Source organism: Argentina silus (genome assembly GCF_951799395.1).
Source record: "Argentina silus genome assembly, chromosome: 15".
Taxonomy (NCBI): Eukaryota; Metazoa; Chordata; class Actinopteri; order Argentiniformes; family Argentinidae; genus Argentina; species Argentina silus.
In genome coordinates, this window is record NC_139669.1 from 8162430 (window position 1) to 8181607 (window position 19178).

The following is a 19178-nucleotide window of genomic DNA, read 5'->3' on the forward strand; positions in this document are numbered from 1 at the left end:
AGTTGTGTGTTTCTAACATATTATAAATTTATTATTAAATGTCTGTGTGAATATCGATTTAGAATAGTAATTCTGGTATAAAAAGACGCATCAAATGTTCCTGCGAAATTAAATTGGTTTTGCTCTGTGTATACTATTTGGTACGGAATTTTGTTTCGTTTTTGTTTTTTTTTCAACATAAAAAAAATAAACTATTGTGTTTTATTTAATGGAAGTAAATATGTTGTTCAAAACGTTTTGTTGAGGATTTTTGTGACCAAAGTGATATACGTTACTAGAGTGTAGAGTGCAAGCAATGACATTCTGTCTGGTGGGGTTCGATTATATTAGCTACTAGGTCTACTAATCTATAGCGAAAACAATGCCCTTCTCCAATACACATACGAGTCGAGGGTTGAGATGTCCCGTCAGATTAAGTGCTGAATACATGTCTGCCTTCTTAGCCAAGACCCCGAGTGATCAGCGGTGCTTGAAATAACACTGGAATCAACAAACACGGACTGGGCCACCGCACAACAAAGGCACGAGCTCATTATCCTGGAAGGCAGCATCATTACGGGTCGACCGCGGACGGCGACTGAGAAACGATGCCAAAAATAGTCAAACAATGCAGATCACGGAGCATTGAAAGTTTAAGATAGGACTATATTAATACTGAATATACAGGCTTAATGCATATACAATTAGTAAGAAGATATGATACAATTGTATTAATGTATATTCCATACTGTTTTGGATTCGTGGGCAAACCTAAAAACAAATAGATCAGTCAACTATATAGTGCAGTGTTCCATAGAGGCGTCAGGGAGTTGGCCCTACCTAGGCTTACTCATTAGTTTCCGTAAGGTAGCCTCGTACTCCGTTTGAAACAAGACAGAATATGTAATTGTGGTATTTCGAAACAGTTCAAATAATAACGCCAACAGTAACTAACAATAATTGTGATTATGACAATAACTACACTGCTATAATAACAATGTAATAACTTGGCTTAATAGTTTATTAAACATGTTTCAACTTGCTATTTTTTTTCTTCATATAAGCCTAGCGTACTATTTTTTTACGCACCGAGTAAATAGATAGTGAAATATGTTTGATCCGCCATTGTAGCTGTTGTCTAGACAGTCTTGTTTACGGTGTGTGGTGGTCCGTCCTTAAACGCGTCGGAGCGTTTATAGACAATCAAAACAACGCCACGGCGCAGAGAAAATATAATTCACAAGTTTGAACAAACAAACAGACCGAGCCATGTAGCCTAGGCTAGCCTTCCAGGGGACGGGGATGGCGGGTACGTGTGATCTCACGGCCGCAGGGCAGAGCTCATTGTCGGGCGCAGATGACAAATGGAAGAGGAACCTCGGTTGGTCTTGGTCACAATGGCTAACAAGGAAATCCACAGTCAAACGTTCAGCCTGGATGTCGAGGGAAATACCTTCTGTTTGAAACGGAGTTGACTGTGTGGTGCTGGTCTGAGATAGGCCTACCATTTCATATGTCCAGCTGAGCTCTGTATTGTTGACCTGGTGATATGGGCCTATAATAATAATAATAATATATATTTTTTTTTTTAAATGGTTATTTGAAAAACAAAGTACATGTCCCGTCAAATGTGTCGGTTGTAGCCTAATTCCAAAAAGCCCATCTCTCCACACATGCGTAGGCTAGGGCCTTATCAGTCAACACTCAAAAGGAGAAAGTTTATGAGGTGGGGGGAAATAAAAGTTAATAAATGTCACAATTAAAACTTAGTGTGTGAATTAATCTAAACGTTAAAAGTCACACATGCACTATGGATTCTGTCTCTTCCCAGGTACGCCTAAATGCAGCCCGGTTGCCGTCCCTTCGTTTAGTGGAGACGGCAGGAACCTTAGCTAAATAAACTCATGGGTTTCAACTTTCAATGTTCTTCTACGAGGCTGGGGGCCGTAAATTACCCATTTCAGATGCACCAGCTCCTGATGGAGTCAGTAACGTAAAGCCATAACAGGGTGTAAGGGATAAGTCGTGTCAGTCGGCTGAATACGCAGTCTGCGCCTCAATACACATCCCAATCAACATGACGGCGCAGACGACCTGAAGAGACAAGTCTTGAGGAGGAGAGACACACTCGCCAAGAAACCGCCCAAGACTTCACACTATACCTCCACAGCTCTGTAGGCATGGATTTATAATCCCACAAGGTAAGACATATTTTCAATATACTCTATAAATGGGAAATCAAACAGTTTATTTTTTTATTTTTTATAGTTGGTAGTTTTTTTTATAAAGCGCGTGGATTTGCACTTGCCTATTGTATCCAAAGAATTCCAAACATTCGCACACAGAATTCTGTAAAATAGCTTTGTGGCTTTTTGTGTTCTATTTATAAATTAATTTGTATGTATTTATTTCTATCAATTTAGGAGATAAAACAAAGTGTAATATTTGTGCATACTGCTGCTCATTTACTGCCTAGTGATATGCGTTTTAGTAGTTACAGACGCTTCAGTTGGATTGCCTGCTTGAGGTGGAATTTCATTCACAGAACGGGTAGACATTCATCCAGCGTAAACTCCTTATATGAAGCCATTGTTATTTCAAGAGCTGATCTGACAATAACTCCACTACCATGACTGCAGTAATAGCACCACCCCAAGGTCTATAACCATCAACAACACCAGCAGGCCTACTGGTATTACTGCTATGTAGAACCACTACTAGGCCAACAACTATTAAAGTAATTATTAGTCTATAAACATTTTATGAAGAAATAGTTTTTCACATATTGAGGGACAAGTAAGTACGACTCGAAGCTGTTTGGTTGTGTATGTTGTGTGTCCCCATTGTGATGGCCATCTTCCCAATGATCTAATGTTCCTGAATCAATTCGAAATTCGTCTTCCAAGCATTAACGACCACATTTCTTAGGAAGCATCTTATTTCTGATGCTCGGTTTGTTGGAGTGTAAGAAGCCGCAGGTATCGCTCGTCACCTCTGTTCTACCCACGGGAATTCACATTAAGCAACTGGGAGTAAACAGCCGTGCATGTCTTGCTACTTCCAATCTAAATAATTAACACGCTCTCAATATTCATGTCATGATGCGCCAAACATGTCAGACATTTAGTCAATATGGTGTCTATTTGTTGTCCAATTACATACATCATTTACATGCACCTCTGGTCTCCTGAATAGGTGCCACAACAACTTTGTTATATGCAGTGTGAAATTGGTGGGATGCAGTTTCTAAATCAAATTGACGCTTTTTCATAAAAAATGAAATGTAAAAATTGTACCAAACATGGTCCAAACAATGTTATTATTAGCCTGTGGACTCTAGTGATATTCTAACAAATAATACTGTGTCATCAACAATGTCAGCAAATCATGTTTATTTTCATATTAGCATTATAACTTAGAATCAATGACAGACATAGAGAAAATAAAAGTCAAAGAAACGCGTTTCTTTCAGGCGCTGACTCCGGCGAGATATTGTGGCGGTTGTGTGTATGATTCTTACATTGAACAGTAGATGCATTCGAGGCATAAATAGGCCTAATCGAAACATGGACCAATACAAATAATGCTTACTCTTTTAGTCTTGTGGTTGTGCAATACACTTCATTTTAAGGCAGCACAATTGTAGGCCTATTGATATTACTGGGTGGAAGTGGCAGCATATTTCATACACATTATTTGCCTTGTTAACGTTAAGTACAATAGCGATCACAGTCTTGGGAGGTATACGCTTTAGTTTATATAGCCTATTTTCAAACGGCCGTTCATTCACGGAATGGGGCATACGTTTTCTTTCTTTTTTTTCCGATTTCATTTCAACTGTCAATATTGTCATGAACCAAAGTTTACGTTAAACGCAAGCATAAAGGTAATGTGATATTTAATTGAAGCTAAAACCCTTGAAGCAGCTTTGATTTCAGCAAGATGTACATTGAATCATATCGCATATATCATCAAATTACTGTTGGTCAAACAATGAAGTGTTCCCATCGCCTTGTATCTGCAAGGGAGAGATGTTGCTATTTCATACAGATCAATGCTAATTATGCCTCATGGCCACACACACACACACACACACACACACACACACACACACACACACACACACACACAAAGTGTCTTTCCTCCAGCAGTGCAGCCAGCCTCAGTTTGACCGTACCACCCTGGGTCAGTGGGGGTGGGCTCTCCACCAATCAGGACCCAGGGGCCGTAGCTAAAGGTCCCAGCGGATGACCTCACACATTCTCACCCTCACCTTCAGGCAGAGGAGGAGAGAGGCCAGGGCTCTGTAACAAGACGCACTACAGTCCTTATATCCTCTCAACCACAGGGGCCCTCCATGGCACAAGACACTGATATAGCTATTATTAGATTTCAAAACATACATGGTCAGAGAAGGTTTGTTTGATCTTTTTCTGGTGGGTCCTTGATGTTATCTCTGTATTAACAAAATGGCAGGAGAGGTAGGCTGTGTGTGGGTGTGGATCTGTGTGGATCTGTGTGTGTGAATCTGTGTGTGTGTACTTGTTTGTGCAAGCATGAGTGTGTGTGGGTGTGTGGGTCTGCGTGTGTGTGTGTGTGTGTGTGTTACAGTCACAGGCTCATATGTATGTATACATACATATATATGTGTGTGTGTGTGTGTGTGTGTTACAGTCACAGGCTCATATGTATGTATACGTGTGTGTGTGTGTGTGTGTGTGTGTGTGTGTGTGTGAGAGAGAGAGAGAGAGACGCTGAGAGAGCTTCTCTCGCCGCGGGCGTCCCACTCGGAGGATGGACAGACGGACGGACGGCCTGAGCGTGTGAAAGCAGATAACCAGGGCAGATTTCATGACTCGCGCACATCCTGCTCTGTGAAGTTTTATTAAAGGAGGCAGGAGAAGAGAAAAGCCCCCACATCTGTGATGTTGTGTCTCCAAATTGATTTCTCTAGGTCGAGCATGCTAGCTTCACCCTTGAGCGAGTTCGAGGGATCGGTAGCACATTGCTAATGGGCCTAGAATAGACAAATATGATCCATAGGACGGATCATTCACCAGATAAATAAACAAATGAGTCAAAGAGTTGTTCTGGTTTCTTGTCTGTCAGTCTTTGCAGCGCTGTCCTGTGGGGTTTAGGCTTCGTCGTGTCAGATGCGTTTCTGAGTGACCACCAGGTCTTGCGGTAGGGGAGGCTGGTGGATGTAGAAATTGGAGGACGGGCTCATTGTAATGCATGGGACGGAATGGAATGAGGAATGGTACCAAACATGTGTGTTTGATGCCGATCCTCATTCCGTTCCATGCATTACAATGAGGCTGTCCTCCGATTTCTACCTCCACCAGCCTCCTCTGGCCAGCAGGGTTTGTAGTATGTCATTACAATGATTGAATGACTTGAGTAGTTGTCTAAATAGATAGATATGTGTTTTCTCAGTAATGCACATTTGGTTTTATTTGCTGTATGAGCTGTGACTACTATAGTAGTACCCCACCAATGGACTACAAACAAAAACCTTCATTCAATATGTCACACAGATTATCGATATATACTATAAATCCATACATCTGTAACCTAGGCTGCTTTGATTGTTAGAACAGAGCTCACATGCTGGTGATATGCATTTGAACACTTAACTATTTCCCATTGTTTCTTCATTGTTTCCCATTGTTTCTTCATTGTTTCCCATTGTTTCCCATTGTTTCTTCATTGTTTCCCATTGTTTCCTCCAGAATGTGTTGCATAGAGAAGGTTATTATATACTGTCGCCATAGGAGGGTTGTCTTTGACATGCTATCTCCCATACTAAGCCATAAATGTGTGTGTCATAAACACACCACCTAGGGTACTGCTGCCTCAGACACACACACACACACACACACACACACACACACACGCATGCACTCAGACACACACACACACACACACACATACATACTCTCGCACATGCACGCACACGCACACACACATATACATACACACACATACATTCACACACATACGCTCACGCACGCACGCACACACACATGCACGCACGCACGCACACACACACACAAAGGCACGCACACACACACACACACACCCCACCTACCACTATGTGTCTCCTTCTTCATGCCTATTCATGTAACGCTGACAGGCCTGAGTTTTCCCTGTTATCCTGACAGGAGTTTTCCCTGCTATCCTGACAGGAGTTGTTCCTGTTATCCTGACAGGCCTGAGTTTCCCCTGTTATCCTGACAGAACTGAGTTTTTCCTGCTATCCTGACAGGAGTTTTTCCTGCTATCCTGACAGGAGTTTTCCCTGCTATCCTGACAGGCCTGAGTTTTCCTTGCTACCCTGACAGGCCTGAGTTTTCCCTGTTATCCTGACAGGCCTGAGTTTTCCCTGTTATCCTGACAGGCCTGAGTTTTCCCTCTGTCTCTGAGTCATCCTGTTCAGACAGCCTCCGTTCACACTCTCGGCCCCCGGTGGCGGCGGCGTTTCTCGATGTCTCAGTGTTTTCATTTCTCCTGTCATCCACTGGAACGTCTTAATTGGTGTTTACCTCCATCTGCCTCTCCCTGTCAGACACCCAGAACCTGCCAGAGAAGAGATCCTCCCACGGGTTCACTGTCTCCCTGGCCTGGGAGAGGGCAGATATGCACCCCTGTGTATGCATGTTCAACCCTCAAAAGCCATTTGGAATTGGCGCAGCTTGCCACAATCTATTGATGATTTTCAAGGATTGTTATTATTATTACTATTACTATTACTATTATTATTAAAAAATGATGGAATGTTGAATTGAATATTGAATGATGGAATGTTACTACATAACAACCCATGTCACCCCCTCGCCCCCCCAGAGGCTGTTGTGGGTATCACAGGTTTTCACCTCCAGCCTTGAATGGTGCTCTATGTACATGGCCTAATTACAATCTGAAAACTCGCTCCCTCCCTTGCCCCTGACCATGTTGCCTTGGCCTGAGCAATCTGAAAAGTAATTAAATCATTTAACAATATGGCATAACTACACTTAGACAACCAGAGGGCCTACCCTAGTGTAGGTGATACAATCCTTATTCAAATCCTCTATGCCTATCCAGTTCTTTAGCTCAGAAAAGGAACTGAACAAGCGCGGAGGGAAGGTAGCAACCTATCGTATTGGAACCCAGCCCTGCAGGGACTGAACCAGGGCAGAGGGAAGGTAGGGAGCTATCGTATTGGAACCCAGCCCTGTAGGGACCCAAGCCTTTATGTCATAGATGGTAGGAACCCAGTGAGGGGTACTATAGGAAATCCACTAAGGAATATTGATCTCTCTCTCTCTCTCTCCCGTCTCTCTCTCTTTCTCTCTCTCTCTTTCTCTCTCTCTCTCTCCCCCCCCTCTCTCCCTCTCTCCCCTCTTCCTCTCTCTCCCTCCCGGCCTGTTCTCCACAGGGTATGGACCTCTACAGAGCCAGAGAGACGAAGCTACTGGGATCTTCCTCTGCCTGACACGTGACAGTAGACAGCGTAGTCATATACCTTACAGTAGTCTAATCATGCATAGTCATATCTTACAGTAGTCTAATCATGCATAGTCATATCCTACAGTAGTCTAATAATGCATAGTCATATCTTACAGTAGTCTAATAATGCATAGTCATATCTTACAGTAGTCTAATCATGCATAGTCATATTCTACAGTAGTCTAATCATGCATAGTCATATCCTACAGTAGTCTAATCATGCATAGTCATATCCTACAGTAGTCTAATAATGCATAGTCATATCTTACAGTAGTCTAATAATGCATAGTCATATCTTACAGTAGTCTAATCATGCATAGTCATATCCTACAGTAGTCTAATCATGCATAGTCATATCTTACAGTAGTCTAATAATGCATAGTCATATCTTATCAAGCCGGTATCAAGATTGTATCAAGCCCGTCCTCCGATTTCTGCCTGCATCAGCCTCCCCTGATGGAATTGGAGGTTGTATTTGCAATGTGTCCTGCAGTTTGCCTTGTCGTGATGTTAGATGTTATGCTTTAGAACAGCAAAGTTGATTGTGTATATCAAAGCAAACGAAGTATGATTGTTGTCTCAATAAACTTGTTTCTGATTTGTTCTTTGTAATTCACAGCAGAGGCCTTGTTCTATGAACACGAGTAAGCGCACATGTGCATGGATGGTATCTTAAAGACCACATCTCTACAAATCAGGAACCATTTAAAGGAATAGTTCAACCAAAATAACCATATTCTACATTCTTCCTTAAATGACAATTGAAGGGCAATAGGAGTACCCCAGCTGAGGTATTGTGCTTACTATGCTTTTATTTAGTATCAGGGGAGGCTGGTGGAGGTAGAAATCGGAGGAGAGGCTCATTGCAATGCATGGAATGGAATGAGGAACGTTATCAAACACGTCAAACATGTGTGTTTGATACCGTTCCTCATTCTGTTCCGTGCATTACAATGAATCCGTCCTCCGATTTCTACCTCCACCAGGAATGCTAAATTCCCCTGGTATGGCTGGTCTCTGATGGCCCATACCTGGTCTGGATGGAAACCCCACAGCGATCAGCCTTGGCCCTGAACAGAGCGGTCTGACCAGAGCGGTCTGACCAGAGCGGTCTGTCTGACATTGTTTGCTGTGAAACAATGATAGCACCTGAGGACATGATAAAGCACCTGAGGATGTGCTGGTTGAGATTACAAACGTAGAAATGTTCCCTGCTGTTCATATGATATGTCCATACAACCACCAGCAGTCACCTACCAGCCGGCCCCCCCCCCCCTCCTCCTCCTCCTCCTCCCCCCCACCTTCCCCTACTCCCCCTCCTCCTCCTCCTCCCTCTCCTCCCCCTCCTCCTCCTCCCCCTCCCCCCCGCCTCCCTCTCCTCCCCCCGCCTCCCCCTCCTCCTCCTCCCCCTCCTCCTCCTCCTCCCTCTCCTCCTCCTCCCCCCCACCTCCTTCTCCCCCTCCTCCTCCTCCTCCCCCGCCTCCCCCTCCCCCCCCGCCTCTTTCTCCTCCTCGTCCTCCTCCCCCACCTCCCCCTCCCCCCCTGCCTCCCTCTCCCCCCCCGCCTCCCCCCTCTCCTCCCCCTCCCCCCGCCTCCCTCTCCTCTCCTCCCCCCCACCTCCCCCTCCTGCTCCTCCTCCCCCCCGCCTCCCTCCCCCCCCCCCCCCCCCCTCCTCCTCCTCCTCCTCCTCCTCCTCTTCTAGCCCATTTTAATCTTTAATAAGAGAAGCACGTCCAAACCTGCTCTCTGTCTAATAAACTCAGGTAAAAAGCAATCTGCCGCACGTTCTCCGTTTCAACATCCCCCCCAAACCCCCCCCCATTACCTCCCCCTCCTGCTCCTCCTCCCCCTCCGCCGCCTCTCATCCTCCTCCTCCTCCTCCCGCCTCCCCCCCTCCTCCTCCTCTTCCTCCTCCTCCTCCTCCTCCCCCCCACCTCTTCCTCCTCCTCCTCCTCCTCCTCCCCGCTCCCCCTCCTCCTCCTCCCCACCCGCCTCCCTCTCCCCCCCGCCTCTTTCTCCTCCTCCTCCCCCTCCTCCCCCTCCTCCTCCTCCTCCTCCCCCACCTCCTCCTCCTCCCCCCCCTCCCTCTCCCCCCCCTCCTCCTCCTCCTCCTCCTCCTCTTCTAGTCCATTTTAATCTTTAATAAGAGAAGCACGTCCAAACCTGCTCTCTGTCTAATAAACTCAGGTGAAAAGCAATCTGCCGCACGTTCTCCGTTTCAACATCCCCCCCCAAACCCCCCCCCCCTCCTCATTACCGGCCGCGGTGGGAGATCTGCGGTGCACGGTGTGGTAATCCCGGCCGGAAGGCAGAGCGGTCTCAACGTCATTAACAGAATGGCTGGAACAGTAAGGCACGACACACACATGCACGTGCGTGCACACACACACCACACACACACACACACACACACACACACACACACACACACACATACACACACACACACACACACACACACACACACACCCCACACACACACACACACACACACACACACACACACACACACACACACACACACAGGACTATATGTGATACTGCTAACCCTTCTCTTAATCCACTTTCAGAAAAATCATCACAGTCTGACAGATACATTTCTGAATGTCACTTTGAGACATTATCAAGATGTGGCCCTTGATACTGTCAAGGGTAGTATTATAAAGTATAGTTTAGACTTGTACATTTTTACATTTATGGCATTTAGCAGACGTCTTTATCCAAAGCGACTTACAACAAATACATTTCTTTAAGTAAGTGAATCATCTATCCAACAGTCATCATAAGATAAAGTAATCAATGCTCAGACCAGGGGCCATCGGCAGTCGTAATGCCAGAAGGCATTTTTTAATTTAATTTAATTTGTTTTAATTATTTAGTAACAGGAGAGAACTTGTACAGAGGGGAGGTGGGGGTGAAGAGGTCTCAAGGGTTGGGGTTAGGGTTAGTACAGGGAGGGTAGTGGGGGTGAAGAGGTCTTAGGAAGGACTGTTAAGATGTAGCCTGAAGAGATGGGTTTGCAACTTGTAGTTGTAGATAAAACAGTTGCAGCATCTTGACTTGTTTGGTAAGATGGTGAATCTTATTTATTGGCACTTTGGAAGATACTGTACATATAAAGAAATAACCTTGTAGTTTCCCCAGCATTTAATATGTGGACATACACACATGTAACCATTAGATGGCAGCAGATCTAATCAAAACAATTAACACCATATAATTAGTGATAATCTGATAATAATTCCAATGTCTCCGAACCAAATCAAACACTGTATGATGTCATCCGGTTTTTATTATTATTATTTATTATTATTCAGTGATTTTTTATTTCCAAGCCACAATTCGGTGCCACAAACACACTCCCCTGAATGGAAACTTGTAGCTGTAACAATTCAATCATAAAAGACCCCGGATTATCATATTGAATGGACATTTACTTCTTTGACTACAGAATGCTTTTTGTTTTCACAAATATAGTGTAGACGTTGACATCGTGCTGGAGATCATAAATATGAGGTAAAACATCGGTAAAGTGCCCCTTTAAGAAGATAAGACAGTCCTTGGCAGGGAGGAGCTGAATAACGTCACTTTGCTGAAGTGAAACTTAACAGCTAAACGGCCTGTTATAAGATCAAACTTACACGTATCTATCAATATTCACACCTGCACCAAGTCTATAAGTCCCTTCAACTGAAGAAGAACACATACAGAGGTGAGATGAGTGGTCCTCTGTGGCTCAGTTAGTAGAGCATGGCGCTAACAACGCTTAGGTTGTGGGTTTGATCCCTGCTGGGAAAATATATACTGAAATGTATGCACTCACTGCAATGTAAGTGGCTTTGGATAAAAGCGTCAATTAAATGGCATAGCCTATATTATGAGAGAGAGAGATTCAACAATGAAAATGGTGACAGCCCTTCCTGTTTTCCTATCTGTATAAAACGTTCCTTTCGATCAACGTCTATATTGACATGATTTAGTGTAACATTGTGACTTATTTTATATGATTGGTGTCATTTATAAATGATGTATTGATTATTTTTTCTGACAACGACGAAGCTAAGGATAAAGGGGGCTAAGCAACTGAATTCTGAAATAACTTTTGTGTCTGTCCTCAGCTATGGCTTCCTCCAAGATTGTCCTGTCTGAGGAGCAGTTCCAGTGCTCCATCTGTCTGGATGTGTTCACTGACCCTGTCTCCATCCCCTGTGGACACAACTTCTGCTTGGTCTGTATCAGAGGATACTGGGATAGTACTGATTTGAACCAGTGTCCAATGTGTAAGGAACATTTTGAAACAAGACCTAAGCTTCAAATCAACACTTTCATTGCCGAAATGGTAGCTCAGCTGAAGAAGTTATCTCCGCTTGAAGTCACACCCATCACCCCAGAGCAACCCCTGGCCAAACCTGTAGAAGTGGCCTGTGATGTCTGCTCAGAGAGGAAGCTCAAAGCATTGAAGTCCTGCCTGGTGTGTCTGGTGTCTTACTGTGAGACTCACCTTGAACCTCATCAGAGAGTGGTGACCCTCAAGAGACACAAGCTGATCGACCCTGTAAAGAACCTTGAGGACAGGGTGTGTAAGAAGCATGAGAGACCCCTGGAGCTGTTCTGTAGGAGTGATAATACATGTGTGTGTCAGTTCTGCACCGAGTCAGACCACAAGGGTCATAAGACTGTCCCCATTGAGCAAGAGTTTGGAGAGAGGAAGGTCCGGCTGGCGAAAACAGAGAGTACCATGCAGAAAAGGATTCAGGACCTATGTCAGAAGATTACCGAGGTCAGATGCACCGCAGAGCAGAACAACAGTGACGCAGTGAGCTTGAGAGCATACAGCGTGCAGATCTTCACTGATCTGGTGAGTGCCATTGAGAGAAGCCAGTCTGAGGTCATTAAGGTGATCGAGCAGAAGCAGGAAGTAGCGGAGAGGCAGGCCGAAGGGCTCGTTGAGGAGATGGAGAAGGAAATCACTGAGCTACAGCAGAGAAGCACTGAGATGGAGTCACTCTCACACATTCAGGACCACCTCCACCTCCTCCAGAGCTCCCAATCCCTCTGCACCCTCCCGAACAACAAGGACTGGTCTAAGGTCAAGGTTGACAGTGGTCTGTGTGTGGACACTGTGAGGACGGCTGTGTATGAAGAGCTGGTGAAGTTGAAATGTGGAATTGACCTGGTAAGGATGCAGCAGTGTGTCGTGGATGTGATTCTGAACCCTGGTGAAGCACATCCTGAACTGATCCTATCTGAAGACGGGAAACAAGTGAGACTGGGGACCAACGGCCTAAAGTGGTTTGATACAGCTCCCAGTGTTCTAGGAAAGAAAGGGTTCACAGAGAGATTCTACTTTGAGGTGCAGGTAAAGGAGAAGACTAGGTGGGTTTTAGGAGTTACTAGCAATAAGAAGAGAAGTAGAACAGCAAGTAGATCACATCTAATGTGTAATATTTGTGATTCCTCAGCCAAAGTGGTTGGCCGTTGCAGACGGTGTAGTTTTGGGCAGGTTGTTCTCGCATATGACACACAGAGTATAACACCGAGTCCTGGGCATGGACTCTGGACTGTGGGACTGTGGGAGGGAGGTCGGTACCGTGCTCATGCTGGTCCTGACGTCGTGCTCAGCCTGAAAGAGAAGCCTCAGAGGGTTGGGGTGTATGTTGATTACAAGGAGGGCGAGGTCTCCTTTTATGATGTGGGGGCCAGGTCTCTCATCTACTCCTTCACCGGCTGCACCTTCACCGGGACCCTCTACCCATGCTTCAATACAGGGGATAATGCTGATGGTAACAACTCTGCCCCTCTAATCATTTGTCCTGAAAGTCACTCCAGCCTACTTCCTCTCAGTAGACCTTAGGGTTGATCATACAGGGGGGATTTGAGTCCTAGCTCGTACCTGTTCCTCCTCTCTCTGACCTCTCCTGGTGGTCCTCTGTGGCTCAGTTGGTGGAGCATGGCGCTAACAACGCTTAGGTTGTGGGTTTGATTCCCACTGGGACCATATATACTGAATGTATGCACTCACTGCAATGTAATATTTTATTTATATATATATATATATATATATATATATATATATATATATATATATATATATATATATATATATATATATATAACCCTGACCAACCACCCCTCACTCTCCCACTGCAGTCTATGGTGATGATTATCTTTGCTTAAATCCTAGAGAGAAGGGGGCAGAAAGAAACGGAAGCGCTCGCTGAATTATATTTGAATCGCTTTAAAACTTAGATTTGTGTATGAATGAGAATCAGTTGACAGATGGATTGTAAGATAATGAACATAATCAATATAGTATGTACAGTATATGCATGTTTTGCTCATCCAAGTCCAGTGTGTGTAAAATCCAACATGTTGTTATCTTGTAAAAAAAAAATCACATAAAAACGTACACATGTATCCCATTGTTGTGTGTTTCCCTGTTTCCCTATCTAGTAGAAACAAACGTTCAGGGGAACATGTTAACTGTTTTTGAAAAGTTGAAGTTTCCAAAAATTTGCTTGCGCAATGGAGAAAACCAGTAAATGTGTTTCTTCTGCCCAGCTCTGGTCCACCGTGTCGTACGATGGCCAAAGGAGAGGGTGCCTCGCATGGTTTGACCTGTATTCTTCCAATTTATCTGGTATACCGGTGGTTAATGAAGTGGAAAGGTCAGAGAAAATGTCTTTTATCCTCTTTAAACCCCTACATTATCTAGCCCCCTTCTCCACACCACTGCACTGTGACAGCACCTGGTGTCCCTCTGGTTGGAGCAACGACCAGAAAACGATCGCAGACGTCTACTTTGTTCCCTCACACATCAGATCACACATTCTCTCTCTTATTGAAAATGTCCGCCCCTTTATTCCTAAAACGTAACTCAGAGTTGATTTATTGCATGTGGCATCATCTACAGGAGGTACGGTATAGTTGACTATTTTGTGATAGAATGGTTGCGATGTATTATGAATCCTATTTGTTTTGGTGAGTGCTTTTAGTGCAACTGAGATGCCGAGAATTGTTTATGGCCCCATGAAGTGCATTGCTGCCACCTCACCACTAGATGGCGCTCTATTGGAGGAAGAAGAAAGCCTACATACTCTATTTAGGCCCTTCCATCTGTTGGCCAAAATAGACCGATGCATTTCCCTGCACTGGTATTATTTCACTTGCTTTTAATGTATTCCTTATACAGCAGTGCCATAATGGATTGAATTAACCGAGTTAACACCATTGTGTGTGTATTCAAATAAAATGCCTCGATGAAATTAGAAAACTGAAGTCATTTTCAGTGCAGATGAAAAACTAACATGGAAACTAAAGCCTAAAGCATTTTGCAAAAGCTCTCCATTGAGATGCAGCGTTCCCTCAGAGGTTGGGAATGGCTCGGAGGAGGCCGGCCAGGGATTCCACTGGTACAGGCTCCAACCACACCACTGTTTTACACATAGAAACCATTTAGAGTTAATAAAAAACCCTTGCTGTTAAATTCACACTATGTGACAGGACTCCCAGAGGCAACTCCATCTCTGCCTAAGTGCAACACATCCATCCATAGTTAATCTCTCAGTGGATGTATTTAAAAATCGGCGGAAGTTTATTTTAAGATTTTCAAATAGTCTCAGCAACACTCGGAAAGTTGCCATTCGCAGTAGATCTTTTCAAGATTTTTGGCCTGTTTTAAGAATGTTCTGAGGCTTTGATTGTTATGATGTTTCATTTTTGGGAAGGTCTTGTATTCTGTAACATACATGCATTAAGAGGAAGGAGAGCATTAGAGAGATGCATAAAGTGTTGCCATGTTACTGCTGAAGGGGCAAGTGTATACTTTGAAGGGTCTTGTCGATATATGATTCTCTGAGGGTACTTGAATCCTTCAGATGAGTGTCAATGTTTTTGCACGCTTGGGAGAAGCTGCTAGAAGGACACCCTAACATTCATTCTCTCTCCCTCTCTCTCTCTCCCCATTTCTCTCACTCTCTTTCTCTCTCTCCTCATTTCTCTCCCCATTTCTCTTTCTCTCTCTCTGATCAAAAGACACATCTTATATATATATATATATATATATATATATATATATATATATATACAGGAAAACAGGAAGGTGCTGTCGATATTTTTCAGTGTTGAACTTTCCTTCTCTCTCCAAATCCAACCCAGTCCAATCTCTCCACTCCAGTGCTGTATAATCATCCATCCCTGAGTGTCAGCATAGAACGTTTCAACCATGTTATCTTCTGTGTAGTAGCACACGTCTCAGTACACTTCCACCTCAGTGCTGGAGGCTCCACACAAACAGGTACGCAGTCCAGATGAGGCCAGGAGAGGAGCAGAGAGACAGCATGCCGACTCCCCAGAGGCCCACTTGAGCATCCATCACGGTTAAGGTCACAAGCGGAGGGGAAAGAAGCAATACATCAGATGTAATATGATCTGAGTTATTCTCTCTCTCTCTTTTCTCGCTCTCGGGCGCTCTCTCTCTCTTTCTTCTCTCTCCCTCTCTCTCTCTCTCTTTCTCTTTCATTCTCTTGTGATAGCGGAAAAGACTTTGAACTGTGGGTTCATTAATTTCTTAATATGCAATGAATCTCTCTCCTTCTCTACCCCTTTCTTTCTCTTTCTCTTTCTCTCTCTCTCCCTCTGTCACTCTTTCTCTTCTTAGTCTCAGTCATTCGCTGTTGAATTATCTAAGAGTTAGACAGACACACACACACACACACACACACACACACACACACACACACACCCATCCCAACTGACCTGAGACCAAGTCTAGGTGCCTGGTATGCCTGACCAGAGACTCTTCTACTCCCCTGCAGAAAGAGCCATAAACTCAGGTGGACACACACACGCACGCACATACACATATACAAAGAAAGTAAGCAGGAGAGAGAGAGAGACAGAGACAGAGACAGAGAGGGGGGGGAACAGGGGGAACAGAGCTCTGGGCTCAGGGTCAGCCGTCTTCAGCCCCTGGAGCAGTTAGGGGTTAAGTGCCGTGCTCAAGGGCACAAAGGCAGTGGTAGGCACCTAAGATATGATTCTAGTCACCAGCTCACATCCAGCGCCCTCCTGGGGTGGGTTTCGAACCAGCAACCTACCGATTGTTGGCTGGCCTCTCTAATCTCTAGAAATAAGTGATAAATAAGTTAATGTCAAAAGCTGAGGCAGAGGGTCGTAGCTCCCAGCAGTGTGGAACAGTGGTTAGTTCATCACTACAAGACATACACAGCAACAACATACACAACATTGAACAAACTATAGACACACATACAGTACAATACATCACCTACAGGGAGACAGATGTAGCCAAAATAAGGACTATTTAAATGCAAATTCAATAAAAGCGATTTTGCATATTGCGGAAGTTCATAGTGTGATATCAGATTTGTATCGAACACAGTATTTTGAATCGTTGAATCGTTGATTTTCGAGTTGGAACTGACAAGAGACCGAAGGAACGTTCTGTGTGATGATGTCATTCATATGTGTGGGAAGGTAACCTCCGACATTTTTAGAACACTTTGCATTCAAACATTCTCCAGAGTAGATCATCACGCGAGCTGTCTACTGAACTAAATGATCACTGTCTCCTCTGGCATAAGATACATGCAGCAATGTTTGTCTCATTGACCACGACACAGTCTGGTGGAACACACCTGGCTGATACCATTTCTCATTCCATCCAAGCAGTTATACTGTGATTGCTGTGAGTGGGATATACAATTTAAACTCAGGTAGACAGAGAGACAGATAAACAGGCAGACAGGCAGACAGACAGGCAGAGAGGCAGGCAGACAGAGAGTACAGACAGATAGACAGACAGAGAGTACAGACAGACAGACAGACAGAGAGTACAGACAGACAGACAGACAGACAGACAGTATTGAAAGTGCACTGTCCTATCAGTGGCCCACCCCCTGAAGTCCCCAAATAGCAGGATGGTTACCAGAGGATGTGAACCACCATTTTGTAATCCACCTGTTCAAGGACGATGACACAATGTGTGCAGAGACAGAGATTGTGACCTGGCCTCAGCCTGTTTAATGTTGCTTTGAACGCAAGTTTATGCTATTATACTTCTAGCCTACCTTACCCTACCCTACCCTACCCTACCCTACCCTACCCTACCCTACCCTACCCTACCCTACCCTACCCTACCCTACCTTACCTTACCCTACCCTACTCTACTGTACCCTACTCTACCCTACCCTACCTTACTCTACTCTACTCTACCTTACTCTACTCTACTCTACCTTACTCTACTCTACCTTACTCTACTCTACCTTACCCTACCTTACTCTACTCAACCCTACTTTATCTTACCCTACTCTATCATACCCTACCCTACTCTTCCCCTCCTCTTCCCTCCCCTCCCCTCCTCTCCTCTCCTCTCCTCTCCTCTCCTCTCCTCTCCTGTATTCTATTCTAGTGCTCTCTCGGGCTATAAAAGGCACTAGAAACTCCCACAGTGGATGTTGTCATTGATTGATTATAGAGGAAGAGAGAACACCATCCATTTCCATCTCATCCAAACAGCTGTGTGGTAATAGACCTGATCAAACACGATGACACAACATGTGCACACAATTACAGAAAAGTGACATCTTGTCGATGGAGACAGAGTTACTCTACCTCAGATGACACAGGGCAAGGTTCAGAGAGTTCACTGCAAGTTAGGGAGAGAGAGAGAGGGGGGGGAAGTGATAGAGGGGGGGTGAAAGTCAGAGAGAGAGAGAGATTGGGAGACAGAGAGAGTGAGAGAGAAAAATGCAATGCTTCTCTGGATCACACCACCAGTGTCAAAGGTAAGGGGGGGGGGGGGGGTAAAAGTTAAAAGTTAGCTGCCCTTCCATAAGTCTGTGCATGGCCCTGAAAGGTGGCATACTACCCCACCTGTCTGTCAGTAGCTACATGCTGTATCTGTATCTGAGGTGGAGGAAGGGTGAGGCTTTGACTACCACTCCAAGTCTACAGAGTGTCTTATCACTGGACCTGCACAGTAGGTCATAGATACGACCGTATCCAGGCGATAGGTGGTAGATAGGGATAGCAGATAGCAGATAGCAGGCTGGCGGAGGTAGAAACCGGAGGACGGGGGCTCATTGTAATGCATGGAACAGAATGAGGAACGGTGTCAAACCCCCGTCCTCCGGTTTCTACCTCCACCAGCCTCCCCTGGGGTACATTGCATTCTGTCAAGTCTTTCTTGTATTTCTTTTGTCGATACCATTCTTCATTCTGTTCCATGCATTACAATGAGCCCCCGTCCTCCGGTTTCTATCTCCACCAGCCTCCCGTGGTAGATAGATAAGGCTGGGAGGTGATAGTACAAACACAGGCCGGTATCCAGGCTAAAGGTAAACCAAGGCATTCTCCACACCTTACATCGTCTGTAAAGCAGCTAAAAACCCACCTGGGCACATTCTGAATCCACTAGGTGTTGTCAACCTGTCACTTGCATGGGACACACCCCACTCTGTGATTGCGTAAGTTTAAAGAAAAGGGTTGCTACATTGTTAGTCACCTTTAATTTGTTACATTATCATTGAGAACACAATTATTCCTTATTTCCTTCATCATATATATATATATCATTCCGTTCCATGCTATACAATACAAATTTCTGCCTCCACCAGCCTCCCCTGATCTGCACCTGTATGGCTCAAGAGGTGTATGTCTTGCCCTACACCTGCATGATTGTCCCCAAG

The 19178-nt window shown here is 44.7% G+C and overlaps 1 protein-coding gene and 1 pseudogene across 2 annotated transcripts in view; one reads left to right on the forward strand and one right to left on the reverse strand.

The window, feature by feature from the left end:
• The window catches only part of LOC310815657, a 191030-nt pseudogene that overhangs the window by 152159 nt on the left and 19693 nt on the right, over window positions 1-19178 (reverse strand). The window lies entirely within an intron of this gene.
• On the forward strand, window positions 11089-13500 carry LOC310815841 (E3 ubiquitin-protein ligase TRIM39-like). The gene is made up of 2 exons (XM_083685782.1): window positions 11089-11182; window positions 11589-13500. The coding sequence occupies exon 2, from the start codon at window positions 11591-11593 to the stop codon at window positions 13322-13324; it is 1734 nt and encodes a 577-aa protein (XP_083541908.1). The 5' UTR covers window positions 11089-11182; window positions 11589-11590; the 3' UTR covers window positions 13325-13500.